Raw genomic sequence first — 15,403 nt, forward strand, 5'->3', positions numbered from 1 at the left:
TTTCTGCCATCAGGTACAAAGCACATAATGCTACTGATCTTCCCAGAAAAGGTTTGTCTTGATACATGAAGATATGATAGAACTCCAGACAGTGAAATCTTTCTTCATGGGTTTTTATTTCCTGTGTAGAAAGTTGTTTCTCTTTACCCTGCATTACTTATTATGCAATTAGACATGTAAGACATTAATTTCAAAGAGAAATGGGAAGTGAATGATTTTGTTCTGATTATTTTTTTATTTTTCTTTTTCCCCCCCTTGAACTTACTTTCAGAAAGAGAAGTTGAATGGAATGAATGTAAATGTGTGAGGCCTCCATACATGTGGCTTTTGAGATTTTTATCTTTATCCACATAAATTACATCATTTGAAAAATGTAATAAAATTGTCAGAGTGCATGCATGCCTACAATGAATGAAGTTTAATTACTAAATCTGAATTATTTGGCAGCCTGACCTTTTTAAAAGTATATCTGTTGATGTAAGCTGTCATTAGAGATACACGCAAAGCACACTTCTGTTTTCTTACAGTCCCAAGGCTCAGGTGACTTCTTTATTGCTGTAATTCATGTTTTTCAGCACCTAAGGAGAAAGGTGCAGACCTGTTGGCATAGCCTTTTCCTGTCAGATTTGCCCTCCTTTCAGAAAATTAAATCCTCTCATCAGTGGTTCAGGCACAATGAAATATTCTGTCATTCCCTGGATGATTTTCCTGGTGTGTTCCCTGGCAGCCACAGGCAAGGCATGCTAAGGAAGGTGTGAGCCCAGCCACTCTCCATAAATGCTGTGAATTGCAGAAGTTGACTAGTTGTCTTCCACAGGAAGAACTTGATATACGACCAAAAGTGTCATCTCTGCTTGGCAAGTTGGTCAACTACACAAATCTTACCCAAGGTGTTAAGGAACATGAAGAAGCAGAAAGTACTGATGGCTCGAAGAAGAAAGTATCAAAAGTAAGTAAAGATTGTCTCTACAGCAAGCTGATGAATGGGATGATTCCCTGTGTGACTTTTGGGGAGCTGGGCTCCTTTCTGCTTTATCTTAACCTCTGTCAGGAGCCATGGCAGAGTGCAAAGAAATAACTTAGAACTCTGTAGCTAATCAGATGTTACCAAACATTGGGGCAGAGGTAGTGGTTAAGCACTGTGCACTACAGCGCAGTTACATACACTTGGTGTATGGATTTAGATAAGGAGGATAGGCTTTTAGTGGTGAATCGAATAAACAAGAACACAAAAATCCCAGCTTTTTCCTAGTGCTGTTTTAGGTGCCCAGCCATATCTGACACATCTCTACAAGCCTGGTAGGTATGACACAAGACTTGCAGGAGACAACACCCTTCTAGACTGGTGGGTGGAGGTCAGATTGGACACCCAGGGGCAGCTCAGGAGTCATTCTGGTGTTAGGCACTTTGGCAGCTGAATTCTGCCCCAACGGGTCTGCCTTTAGATGCAGGTTAGTGTACTTGGGCTAGCCTTGTAATAAATAGGTAGAAGGTGGGGTTTGGTTGTTGGTAGTTAGATTTCTATCAGGAGGGCTATGTTCTAACTGCTCTTCTTAGTGCTCTGGCAGTCAGGCAAGCGTTTCAGTTAGGGCTAAACCGTCAAGTGGTATGATTGCATTTTATGGCACTTGCAGGCCTGTCAGTTTGCTTGAAAATTTTATCAAATAAAGGTTTCCAAAAAACTAAGGTAGCACTTGGATTCTACAGATTCTGCCATACTGCCCTGTCAAAGTATGAGCCATTTCAGAGAGAGATGAGAGTTGAAGAGACGAATGGTGAAGGCTGGCACATTGTTCTCAAAGGGAATGCGTGTTACCCCATGCTGAAACCTGGATTCCAGCTCCCTTACTCACACTCTAGTTCCTTATTCTGCATGGTTTTGTACTGGGGTTAAGTTGTTTAGTCAATGGGAAGCTTAAAATTCAATTTTGTCTGAGACCACGTGCTCTAAAGTGCTGTAACATTGTGGTTAATACGACATCATCACAAGATGGTGATGGTCGTCTGGGTGCAGTAACTGCATTCTGGTACTCTAAGCTTATGTTAAAAAACTAATTTAAACATTTTATCCATGAATTTCTTTTGTGTGGTTCTAATTGCTGAATCTGTCCAAAGTTTTCACCTTTGCATTACTAATATGAAATGTCAGCTGCATCTCTGTTTTAGCCTGCTTTTGTTGGGAATAATGTCAGGCACCAGCTGTTAATAGGGTGTTCTTGTATAATCTAAAATAATTTTCAGCCTCTTCCTATCAAAAGCAGATCGATTGTTGCCCTAGCAAAGATAGAATGGAGGGGGATACAATAGGTATAGTCCTTTCTATTTTGAGAAAGCTCTGATCACTTTTGCTGTTTATTTCCTTATTAATCACCTGACCAGAACACCAAGGGAAGGTGCAGCCTGATCTGAAAGCTAGTCACTTACATCCCTGTTGGGAAAAGGATTGGGAGAATTTGGTGATGGGTCTGTAGTGTAAAGCTGGTTAAAACAAACGCAGTATAGCTTCATAAGATAAAAATGAGACAAACAACAGGAAACTGAGTTGTTGTTTTAAATCCCTGAACTGTTTACTGCCATAAAAAAAGGACTGCTGTCCTTGTAAAAACTACGCGTCTGTGGTAAAATAGTTTGGGTTTAATACCTGTGTTGTCCTGAATCACGCTTTCCCGTGTCCCAGAAATGTGTGTTTGTAGACTTCTCAGATGTTTTTTTTGTAGAATGGGTTGGGTAACCATTCCAAAAGTGACAATATCATCCTGTGTTAATGTCTCAGTATTTTCTGTGTAAACACTGCAGTTTCCTTAACTGAATCTTTGCCTAGCTTGTCTGTCTCTGGGATAAATTACACCAGCTGCAATATCATAACTGGAGTTTGAATTTCTTCTCCCTCTCTTGCGATAAGCAATACTAAATTTTAAACATCTTATAGAATATAAGAAGGTTGACTATTAACTTGGCCAATAATTATAACCATGAAAACCAGGAAATTCAAAAGCAGTTACTGTACAATGTTATGGATTCAAGGTATCCAGGAACTGTGCAAATGGGATTCTTCTACACATTTATTTTTAATCCTCTTTGAAGTATAAATCTATGCACTGCTGTTACTTTGTCCTTCCCATTTGAGCACTGGTACAGAAGCATGAATATCCACCCCAGCACAATAGCAGGTTCTGTTTTTCAGTGCCATCATTAACTGACTCATTGCTGAATGCTGTGCTGGGTACCCTCAGCAAATACATACCCATCCAGTGTGACAAGAGGTAAGCTCCCTGTTCTGATGTGTCACTGGAATTGGCAACTTATAGAAAAGAATTGCAGCAAGGAGTGTGAGTAGACTCTAGATCTGGTATTCAAAAACTGAATGAAGAAAGCAGTCCTTTCAGTAAGTGAATATATAATTCTCTATCTGAGCAGGTAAGACAGGTCTCTCAATCAGTACCTTTTTGTGACCTAGCACATCCCTGCCTGCCAATCATATCCATTCAAATAAAAAACAAACCCAAAAAGAAGCAAAAAAAGAAAAAACCAACAGAAAGAACGAGACACACAAAAAAGAGACAAGGCAGTTCTGTGCACATGAAGAGCCCAAATCTCCAAGGGTCAGTATTGAAAAAAATGAAATCCCTTTTCCAAAGTTTGAGCTTAAAGGACTAGAGGATGATGCGCTTTAGCTTGTGGAGAACATTGTAAAAAGCAGGTGCTGACAACAGTGACAAGACCAAAAGAGACCTGGATGTTTCCACAAGCTCTGGAAATATATTACGTGATTCTAATGTCTTGGAATAATTGCTGCAGAGTGTGTGGAAGATGCAGATGATGATCAGGACAATTTCAGTGCATACCAACTTCATATAAACATGTTGCCCTGTTTCAGCATTCCCATTAAATATTTTTGATAGTAGTATTGTGTTAGATACAGATCAGATAAAATTGATGCTACTCCATGTAATAGGGTAAAACTTTGGTTGCTTTTTATCTTTTCTAAATCCAGTCTCATATTAAAGTACTTAATAGATGCAGTGCTATAAAAATATCCCTTTCTCACAATGGAAAAAAATTAGATAAAGCATTTTAGTTCATGTATCTTTAATAAGGCAGTTTACTTCTGTGCTGCTGTCTGTCCTTATGCTACAGAGCAACCACAAGAGCTGTCATTACCCATCAGTGTCCCTGAGCCCTGCAGCCAAGTGCCTTGATAATCCATCACACTGGCACAATGGAAATAGTGCCCTTCAGACTCAGATCAATATTTGTATCAATTATGTGTCTGCAGCTGATCAGAGTAAATGGAAACATGATCTACATCACTAAAACTGAGATTGTTTTTAAGATTTTTCTGTCCCTTCTTGGTTCATCTAAAACAGCTAAATAGCTTTAAGTTTTATTTCCTTTATGCAGCATGGGGTGTTTAATTTTTTTAATTTGGGAGCGGTTGAGACTGAACATAATATCCTTCTTATTTCAGATTACATTCTGTTGACAGTTCAGCACTGGTTTAGTATCACTTACTGGTTGTAAGATGCTATAAAAAAGGGTCAAGTCACTGCAGATTACTGGTGTTAAATATTGCTGTGAACAAGCTGGTTCAAGTAATATTTGTGGATCATTATTTCATTCCAGTATTTTTTTATCCCAGGTGGTAAGAAAAAAACAGAGTAAACTCTTATGCCTGAGGTACACTTAGTAATACTGTGGCTTGGGTTTTGTCTGCGGGCAGACGCTTACGCATTTCCTAGGCTGCTCTGCTCTGCAGTAGTCTCATAACTATAGAATTATTGTACAATTTCTCTTCCTCTGTGGCTGAAGTTAGCTTGTAACTTGATATGCATAGGAGGCCACTTAAGAGGGAGGGGGAGAGGATGATGAACAGTAGAACAAAGCTGTAGTGGCCACTGAGGGCAAAGATAGGCCATAGCTGAGCTAAGGTGAATTCTTGTGCAAAGGCAGCAGGTGTTGGGAGGTGTGTAAAGGGCAGGCTGAAAACTCAGTTGCTTTTATAGTGTTTGCAAGACTGTCATACAAAATATATAGTAACTGTGCTCCACTTCCTTCTCCTGTGTAGGAGCAATAGGTTGGGCTTCTTTTCCCAGATACCAGTTTTGACAAACTCTTAGAAACTCCTTTACCTCTGAGATACCCACACATCTGATAAATTCACTTGATGCTGGCTGCTGGGTTCGGAGATGTGAGGGAGGTGGCCGACAGCTGAATGCTCAGACAGGTCATAAAATTATGTGGAATGTCTCTTTAAGAGAGGTGAAGAGTACATTAATGTGGCAACAGGAAGACCTTACGCAGGACAAAATCTATCCAGTGCCTGGCAATATTATTTAGTCCTTTCTCAGTTAATATTTATGTAGTTGAAGACACAATGTGAATCAGATGAAGGTGTTTGAATCACAAGCATCTAAACCTCCCCTTCTTGAGGAAACAGGTGCACTATAAAGAATACCCTGAGGAGATCCTCCTCTACTGTAGCATTGGAACAGCTAATTTAAAAATCCTTACTTTACCCTGATCAGGATACTTACGTGCAAGTGTTGTTTTGGTTAGCATCAGAAGACAACACTTCCTTTTGTCCTTACACATAATCTTGACAAAGCTAATAAGGTTAGTTCTGTAGGATGGTAATTTTTGTACAAATGGCAGGTGATGTTTTAGTGATTTTAGCATTGGAACAGCTGAGTAAGAGCTCTCTGGCCCCATGCTGGTAGGTCTTATAGCATAAGTCCATTGCAAACCATCAGCACATGGTTCTATTGCCCACTTTACTTCAGGAGGATCACCTGAATTGAAGTGTGTGTGTGGAAAGTCTGGTTGATCTGATTTAGCTTTAGTCACACAGGGAATTCAAAGCTGACTTCAAAAAAATTCAGTCAGCAATTCCTGGCATTTCTAACAAAGAACTGTTTAGATCATGTTCTTATGCACAGTTTTCTTTCACCTCCGGCAGGGCAGATTCCTAATGCAGATGAGGAAATTTTGAACTGTAACATGTAGTTGCTAGTCAAAGCACTAAATTCCTAGGTTGCTTATTTTGACCTGGTGATATTATAACAATCTGATTTGTCTAGGACTTTGCTTTATGTAATAAAGCATACTCTTGACTTACCTTAGGTAGCTAAATCTTTTCCATAGTGAAGACAAGGCAAAAACAAAGTTTTTGACAGCCATTTTATTCTTTAAGAGTAATGTGCCTGTCTTAAGCACCATTGGTTTTGATTCATGACTAATTTGTAAGGCTGTATGTTACCTATTTATTTTTGCATTTAGTTAATGCTACATGGAGTCAAATTTGAATGAGTGTTGTTACCTCCCTTCAATATCCTTCTCATTTAGATGATTGTTCATGGGTTTCTTTAAATGCTGTCTGTAATATGTTTTGGAATTCAGGTTTATTCATAGAAAGAAGTATGAAAAGGAATGAGCCTCTGAGAAGTTAGAGTCTCTATTTCACCCTATGTTTCAGCATTCTGTATAATTTTAAATGCAAAGAAGATCTCAGAAAGAAGCAGCAATGAAATGTCGTAGCAGGAAACCACAGAAATTTGGGACTCTGAATTAATACTAGTGCCAGGTGTGCCAATGCAGGAAACACTTTTGTATTCCTTGAAATAAAACCCTTATCCGTGGCATTTTGATATCATTGTTTTGGATCTGACTGTCCTCTGACAAAAACTGGGCAAAGGAGAATTCTACAAGATACTGTGTTGAGTGCCAGTCATGCGCAGTTCCTGTGAAGTCATGTAACTAACTTGTATTTTCTCAGTCACTGTCAGAAGAAATTCAGGGTCTGATGCTAACATTAAACATAAGAAAGGTAGAATCATTAGTTTTATATAGAGTGTATAAAATGGAATAAAATATGTTATGTATGTCTCCAGATTGCTTCCAAATCTCTTTAGTTATAGCATCACAAAAGTATGTTTTTCATGAAATAAATTGGTAAACTCTGGGGAATAGGGTAGGATCTATCTTACTCTGGGTCTGCAGCACTCAACAAATGTCGTACTAGAGTCTCTGTGGTTGTACATTAAAACAAATACATGTTTTGTTTTTTGTATGTATGTATGTTTTTGTTTGTATGTTCTGTACTTAGTAACTGGTGTTAAATGCTGAGTATAACTACTTCAAATGTGAAGATGTGATAGGGTCAGCATTTTGTTCAGAAATTTGTGGTTTTGGTGTTAGGAGTTTGCTTTGTGTTTGTGGAAGTCCAGTACTATCTGTGTGTGTCTACCTTATGTTTCCCAGATTTCTACCATTTGAAAAACTGAAGTTGTTCAGTTTTTTTGTTATGTATGCTTTGAATAATTCCACTTAATGAATGTCAGTGAACTTGTTTTTCAGTCACCCAGCATGGGCACCCTGATGGGTGTGTATTTACCATGCATGCAGAATATCTTCGGAGTTATTCTCTTCCTTCGGCTGACTTGGATGGTAGGAATGGCTGGAGTTCTTCAGTCCTTCCTGATTGTATTACTTTGCTGCTGTTGTGTAAGTATATAGGTAAAATAACGCATGTGGTATAACCTCTGTAAAACTATTGAGAAACTTGGAGAGGCTGCATTGTAGATGCACATGTAGAGAAAAGCCAGATTTATGCTAGACACTTCTGCTATGTTTGTAGCCATGTGATTTCTTTCTGCCCCTCCACTAGTATTTCTAAACTGGCAAACTGTATTTAGTGTAGATAGTCTTAAAAATGGTGTTTGTTCAGGAAACAGCTGTTTTCTGTGCATGCCCCAGGTCATGACTGCCTGCTTTGTTGGACTAGACTGTGTTGAAATTTCAGCTCTGCAGATGTGGGGCACCTGCATTCTTTTATCTTGTTTTGTCCACAGACACCCATTATTTGACCTGATAAAGCAGTGGTCATGTCTCAAGCAGAAGTCTCAACAGCTTGATGATTAAATTCCTGCTACCCTTGTTTTCTTTCAGATAATGACCTGTCAAGGCAGAATAAAGAGAAATATTGTATTTTATATGCAGTGGCAGCTTTGCTGTATTAAGAAGTAAGATATGTTTTAAAAAATGTTGTTGACACAATTGCTTCCTTTTTCTTGTATCCTCAGACTATGCTGACAACCATATCAATGAGTGCTATTGCCACAAATGGTGTTGTTCCAGGTAAGTGTAGTTAGCAAACTTCTCATTTGTGTTTAAAAAAAAAAAGTTTCTATAAGCTGTTAACATGGTTTTATTCTAGAGAAATTTGCTTAAGCCAGGATACAAAGCCTTAATTCATATCTAGTACTACTTCTTAGTATCAATTAGGCTAAAGATGGATTTATTTGGTTTTTAGTTACCCCTGTGCTGACAAAAAGATACTTCAGTTGAAACCCCCAAAAAGCAGACACGCAGTGTATAATTTTGTTGTATTCTTGTGACTATTTTACAATTTATAACAATAAATAAATTATAATTTTACTCTCATTTTCTTGTTTCATAGCTGGTGGCTCCTATTTCATGATATCCAGGTCATTAGGCCCAGAGTTTGGTGGAGCCGTAGGGCTGTGTTTTTATTTGGGAACAACATTTGCAGGAGCAATGTATATCCTTGGTGCCATTGAGATTTTATTGGTGAGTAGTACCAGAGTAGTCCTGCTTTTAAGACAAATAACATATAGAAAATACCGCAGTATTCTTGTCCCCTACTTGTACACAGGTAAATACAGGTAGAGACCAGAAGGTCTCCAGTTTCTCAGTGCCCAATTCTCTACTGGTTAGTGCTTCCGTTTGCAAGTTGCACACTCTGAGGGTATCGAGTATAGATGCTCTCCTGAAAACATAGATGGAAGTACGACTTAATCAAAGACACATGCTCATCATTGATAAATTTGGCTCAGTTGTACTGTTGAAATAGAATGGGCCATTATCCCTTGACTTTTCCTATAAATTGAAGATTTCTGGCGAAGAGCATGTTGCAAATTGGAATGTGATTTACATTTCTAGTATAGGTACATGATCACTACAGTAATAGACAACATTCTGTTCCCGTGTTCCTTCAGCTTGCTTTCTTCTTGTTACAGACATATATTGTGCCACAAGCAGCAATTTTTCATCCCTCTGGTGCCCATGATGCATCCAGTGCTATGCTAAACAACATGAGGGTGTATGGAACTGTATTCCTCATCCTAATGGCAGTGGTGGTCTTTGTAGGCGTGAAATATGTTAACAAATTTGCTTCCCTCTTCTTGGCCTGCGTAGTGATATCCATACTGTCCATTTATGCTGGAGCTATCAAGTCCATCTTTGATCCACCTGAATTTCCGTGAGTAATATTTCTGGATATGGGTATAGCTTTGCCTACAGGTCTGGACAGTGGGGTTCAATGGAAGTTACTTAAAACTTGTGCCTAATTAATTGTCAAAACTATCTTTTTTTTTTGTGAATTACTTCAGATTTTTTTAGCTGTATGTAATGACAGTGATAGTCTTCTGCATGCAGAGCTCATGGAATAGCAGTTTCTTAGGCAAAAATAATGCATTATTACATTCTTTAACTGTTCCTTTAGAATGGAGTCACGTGGTGAGTATGCAGATTGATGGAGGCTGATATTTCTCTGCTTCCTGCAAAGACAAGCCAGTGTCTTAGCCTACGGCTCTTGAGTTAAATTTTAGCATAAATTTTGCTCAGTTATTTATGGGAGTTAGTAGGAAGCAGTTTGGCAGGTCCATTTTCCCCAGGCCAGTCCGACATGACGTGCTGCCTTTGTGGTTGGAAACTGTGATGGTGTGATGCAGCTGTTTGCTGAGAAATAAGGCGTCTCTTAGGAATGTGGGAGGTGTGATGGTGGGGCCATGCTGAGGTGCCAGTGAAACTTCCCCCTGGTCTGAAAGCAGACTGTTCTGCCATATAAGTAGCCCTGCTCTGAACACAACATGTGCTTCTTGGTGTGTTGGCAGTTAAACATGTAGCATGGTTTCTTAAGCTCAGAGCTGGAGCAGCAATAATATGGATAAATGCGTTTTACTAGAAAGGCAAATGGTATTTCCTCATACTGCTGACAAGAGATGAATGGAATGGAAATAGAGGAGTTGAGTCTGCATAATTACTCACATCTTAAAACGTTGTGACCATAACTAAGTACTTGCAACCCTCAAGTGCTCCCTTTAGATATTTAGCGCCCAATGATTATAATGTTTTATAACAGTGGCAGGTTCACAGCAGTAAAAATAAAACAATGTCTCTACCTCCCTGTCATTATCTGTTGGATTGTTCTCAAATGTTCTCCCTATCTTTCTTCCTTGGGCTTTATTCCTTTTTCTTTTGCTGAAGTAACTAGATACTGTATTTTTAATTCTGGAGGGGAAGGCTTCTCTGGAGTTACAGTTCACAGGCCTGCAAACCCTACAAAAATGACCCTTTCTCTTCCATTTCCTGGCTTTAGTGATGGATGAGACCTGCGAAACAATTAAACTTACTGAAATAGAAGAAACCTTTTTTTTTTTGGCACTGGGAAGAGAAACTGAATGAACTTTTAGTGGCAGCAAGCTGTTGTTATATCACCATGTCTTGTGGAACCATCTTTGGAGAAGTGGATTAAAAATTTTCAGTGCTGGAATAAACTAAATTTACGGTTAGGTGAAACACAACAGGCATTGGAGGATTTTAGCAATTATGCATATTACCTTCTGACAAGAAGAACCTTTTTTTATTGTGACTGAAATGTATGTTCCTGATTTTGAAGCTAAAATGTCAGGGGTCATTTGAGTGTTACCATACAGAAACTGGGATAATGCAATTCCAAACACCTGTAGATATTCTAAATATCTAGTAATTTGAATGCTAGTATTCTTCAGATCTCTTCCACTCCAGTGGTTCTGTTTAACTGAAAAAAGAATTGGTGTAATCTTTTCCTTTCATTGTTTAAGGTAAATTTACCAAATTCAGTAAATCACACTAATGTAGCTTTTTATACCTGTCCCAAAATTGCTGGAAAAGTAGCTTTGAACTTCTGGCCCTTAAAGGAAACAGATTCATAGTCTTTGTCCTGCTACCACCATCTTTTTGAAGCTGAGAAATGATGTAGCAGACTAGAGCCAGTTGAAGTTTCCATGATATGAAAGAAGAATTATGGGGAAGGGCAGATTTCATTTTCCTGGTACCATATAATAACATTGATTTTCATGTTTCCCTTCAGGATTTGCATGTTGGGCAACAGGACTTTGTCAAGGGATCAGTTTGATGTTTGTGCCAAAACCATAGTTAAGGACAACATTACTGTGGCCTCGAAGCTTTGGGAGCTCTTCTGCCACAATACAAACTTAACCACTGAGAACTGTGATGAGTATTTCATAATGAACAATGTTTCTGAGATAGCAGGAATTCCAGGAGCTGCTAGTGGCATTTTAAAAGGTATGACAGAATATTTTTTTTTCCCTTAAGGAGGCGGCATGCTGAGCAGTTAAAATGGGTTGAATTGCTCCCTGCTGGTTAAGAAAGAGGGACTGAAGAAATGTAATAAAGAAAACAAAGTCTTACAATCTTTGAAAAGAGTAGATGGCACTTTTGTCCTGGTACAGTACTTGTGTCTTGTAAAATTGATTAAATTTGCTTTGTACATCTCATAATTTCAGCAGACAGTCAGCTATAATAATGAGCTGTACTAACAGGAGTAAGTTATGGAAATTTTTCAGAACTCTGTGGCTCTATGACTCTGCATTTGAGGCAGGTTAAGATTATATCCTGAAAGATAAGAGTACTTGTATAAAAAGTTTACTTCCTTCTTTGCCTACTCTTGAATATAATATTATTGAAAAGTGTTCATTATTGAAACAAACTCCGGGGAGCTGTTGCTGTGTGCAGGTGCTGAGTGCCTAAGGTTCCCGTTCTCACAGAAACCCTAGCCTAGTCTAGTTTCTAAAATGGACTCAGCATTTATTAGTGAAATTTCAAATACCACCCATATAATTCTGTAATTCTTCAACTGTCTAAAGAACAAATCCATTTGTATTTAGAAAGCTGGTCAATATTGCTGCTTTGGATTCTCTGAGCTACTGTGTGTGGGTATGGTGGTTCATTAAAAATATTCCATGTATTTATCGGAGTTAAAATAGGTATGACATTAAAAGAATGTTACATTTAGTAATATTAAAGGAAAAAAAGTGCTCAGACTTCTGTAGCCTATTCATACGTATTTATTTATTTTGTTACAAATCCCCTGAAAGCATGCAATATAAATTTTCTTTCATGAAACTTGTATATGTATTAATTTGTGTTGATCACTGAATTGCATGAATTGTTTTTGTAATCCTCAGTTGTAGACACATTATAATGAGAACAGGTTTGAACTGAAACATGCTTTTCTTTTCTGTGGTGTGAAGACAACTTATGGAGCAGTTACTTGGAGAAGGGAGAGATACTAGAGAAAGCACACCACCCTTCTGTTGATGTAGCAGGCCAGAAGAACAACCTCCATCTATATGTGCTTTCAGATATAGCTACTTCATTCATGGTACTGGTTGGCATCTTCTTCCCTTCAGTGACCGGTGAGGATATTGGGACAAGAGGGCATCTTGGATCTCTGAGCTTTCTTCTCTCCCTTGATCTTACATCCAAAATGTATTTTCAGGTATCATGGCTGGTTCAAACAGATCAGGGGACCTCAAAGATGCACAGAAATCCATTCCTGTTGGGACAATTCTTGCTATTGTCACCACATCACTAGTCTGTATCCTTTCAAAATTAGTAGAGTCCTGGCACGCTGTAAGTGACTCAGATGAATGACTGTGTATCTGATATGTGGAACTGCCTTCAGGTAACTAAATTATCAGTGGGAGTATGGCTGATCGGTGGTGAAAAAAAACCCCAAACAGTCCTTGAGCTGCAAGCATTGGAATTTTGTCCTGTTGTTTTCCATCCCTCATTTTGTGTTGTTGTTTTGTTTTGTTCTTTTGCATTTCTGTTGCTTCTTTGCTATGCGATGGTCTATAGCTTTTCAGGCTGGTGGAATACAGGTATATATTTTTTAGAATGCAGTGTACTATTAAGATGAGGGAAGACTTTAAATGGGAGAGATCATAACTTTCAGTTCCTTAAAAAAGAAAAAAATGTCTTTTAGTTTCAGTGACATTAAGGAGTGTATGCTTTCTTGAACGTTTTAGGGCAACATAAACTAGAGTTAGAAATTAGACTAGGTGTTCCCCAAGAGGTTTGGGGTGTTTTTTGGGGCATGAGGAAGGTTCATGTGTAGAGTCAGCTGCTCACTAGTACCAATGAATTTAGGTATTTATTTTGAAGTTAGTGAAACAAGATCATCTTATGTGGCTGTATTTGTTTTTTTCTTTTTTTTCCCTTGATTTTTAACACAGTCATCTGATTTAATGCTGTTCCATGACGCTTAGACACATCCCCAGCTGTCATGCGTAGAACAAACACTGTGCTCAGTAGTGAGCTCCACGTAGCTGTGAATGACTCCTTGTTTCCTGCTTGTTTCCACTGAGACTGGAGTATTTAATTTGCAGAAAATGAGAATGTTCCTCATACCAGATTTCTAGGTGCTGAGTGTGTGTTCAGAGGAACAGCCTTTGTCCCAGTTGAAGTTGCTGGGTTTTGTTTGTGGTTAAATGCTTCAGGGCGTAGGACCACAGGAGCTTTGCTTAGAAGAAACTGTCTTAATCTCTTCTCTGCTGCTAGAGAAGAGATGAAGCCAAGGTCTTTCAGCTTCAGCTAGCTGTGGGTGTCCTAAACTACAAGTTATCACCATAGGAGACTAAAAAAAAAAAAGGCAATTAATATGAGCAAAGACTTCGAAACTTCTTTGTAAGAGCTTTCTGAATAAATCCCACCCAGTTTTGAACCTGTTTTTTGCCAAACCTTGCCAAGCTCTGAATCAGGATCCCAGCTCACTTGTCCCAGCTTCTTAGGAGTGCAGCCTTTTCCAGATGTTACTTTGGGAACTGACTCTGTACCAGGAAGTCCACATTTCCTGTGAATGTAATAAACATTAAAACAGGTCACAGCCATAACCCCCAGTGCTAGTGTTAAAATATTTGCAGTTCAAAACTTATTTTTTGGTGGGTAACTTTATACCTAGATATCAGTACGCCACCCAGTGGATGGCTTACATCATCATTCTTAGGAGTTGTCAATGTTTCCCCTTTTATTACTGTCTGTATTTTACAATTGCATTTCAGGGGTAGATGGTAGAGTTTAGGATTTAACCATTCCTGTCAACTTAAATTACAAGATTAAAAAACTTTGCTGGAATGCCAGATCCAAAAAACCTGAAGTATTTTGTACTCCTTCATGCAGTAGTAGTGCAGTTTAATATGAAACCCAATATTCAAAGACTTCTTGGTGATGTGAATGCCATCAGAGACCACAAAATGAGAAGGTGCAAGGTAATTGTTTGCTGTATGTTCCAAATAACTACAAAGGAAATAATTTTATACGTAAATGTCAGTTTTATCTGCTAGTATAGAACAAAGGCTGATGTTAAAATATCTTTTTTTCTCTCCTTCTGTGTCTGAAGATCTCCTTTATCTTAATATTTAAAACAATTTTTTAAAAAAATTGAAACTTAGAATAATAACTTTGTCACTTTAATATGAGAAGGTATGTATGGGCAGCAAGGCATTAATTTATTCACCAGCTTTGCCGTGTACTTATGGAGCTGCTGCAGTGCAAATGCTGTAGGACAGAGGCACATGTTGAATTTTCCACAATACTTCTTGCTACGGTTGTTTTCATCTGCCATGTTTAAATAAATCCTACTTCCTTAGCACACTCTGTACTCAAGACTTCAGTTGTGTATTGTTATTTGGAGCCTGCATAGAAGGTGTAGTCCTGAGAGATAAGTAAGTTTAACTGCTTTAATGTTCTCTTTCCTCCCCGCTCCGCTTTTTTGGCTTTTACTTCTGGGTGCCTTTTAAACCATATTTGTATGTAAATTCTAAACAGTCTTTTGGGAATCTTCTTGTATTTAATTTGATACAGATTTTCCATCCTGTGTCCTAATTCCTCCCCCCATGACACCCCCACCCCCCCCCCCCCCCAAGCCTGTTTTGTCTTCTGTTGACATACCCTTTTCAGTTTCCAGGGGTACTCATTCAAAGATCAGATCCCTAACAGTAACCTATAGATTTCATTGTTTTCGTTCTCTTCCCTGGAGAAGAAAGATACAAACCAACAAAAATTATCTCTTCCCCTCCCCCCATCCTTTTTTTTTTTTCTTTCTCCAAATGAACTTTAATTTTTTGCTTCAGTAGTTGGTCCTCTTTCTGTTAATTACTGAGTTTGGCAGAATTACTCTCTGAAGACTTTTCTGGCTTCATTGCCATCTGAGGTACTACTACTAATTTTTGTAAAAGTACTGGTGACGTCAGTAGTGTATGCCAAATAACTGAAATTATTTCAGTCTACAGTATGATAGCAGATAGCTTGCAAAGTTGCT

General features: G+C 38.4%; 1 protein-coding gene across 8 annotated transcripts in view; it reads left to right on the forward strand.

The window, feature by feature from the left end:
• SLC12A4 (solute carrier family 12 member 4) overlaps positions 1-15,403 on the forward strand; it is a 50,254-nt gene that overhangs the window by 21,711 nt on the left and 13,140 nt on the right. For all 8 annotated transcript variants that reach the window (XR_010374236.1, XR_010374237.1, XM_064459360.1 and 5 more), the window contains 9 exons: positions 818-949; positions 7,354-7,500; positions 8,079-8,133; positions 8,456-8,586; positions 9,036-9,277; positions 11,150-11,364; positions 12,333-12,497; positions 12,581-12,679; positions 14,750-14,807. Coding sequence is in view for 6 of the 8 variants with exons in the window: in XM_064459360.1 (XP_064315430.1) it covers positions 818-949; positions 7,354-7,500; positions 8,079-8,133; positions 8,456-8,586; positions 9,036-9,277; positions 11,150-11,364; positions 12,333-12,497; positions 12,581-12,679; positions 14,750-14,807 (1,244 nt within the window). In the remaining 2 variants the exon portion in view is untranslated. The remainder of the gene's footprint in view (positions 1-817; positions 950-7,353; positions 7,501-8,078; positions 8,134-8,455; positions 8,587-9,035; positions 9,278-11,149; positions 11,365-12,332; positions 12,498-12,580; positions 12,680-14,749; positions 14,808-15,403) is intronic.

Source organism: Phalacrocorax carbo, chromosome 8 (genome assembly GCF_963921805.1).
Source record: "Phalacrocorax carbo chromosome 8, bPhaCar2.1, whole genome shotgun sequence".
Lineage (NCBI taxonomy): Eukaryota > Metazoa > Chordata > Aves > Suliformes > Phalacrocoracidae > Phalacrocorax > Phalacrocorax carbo.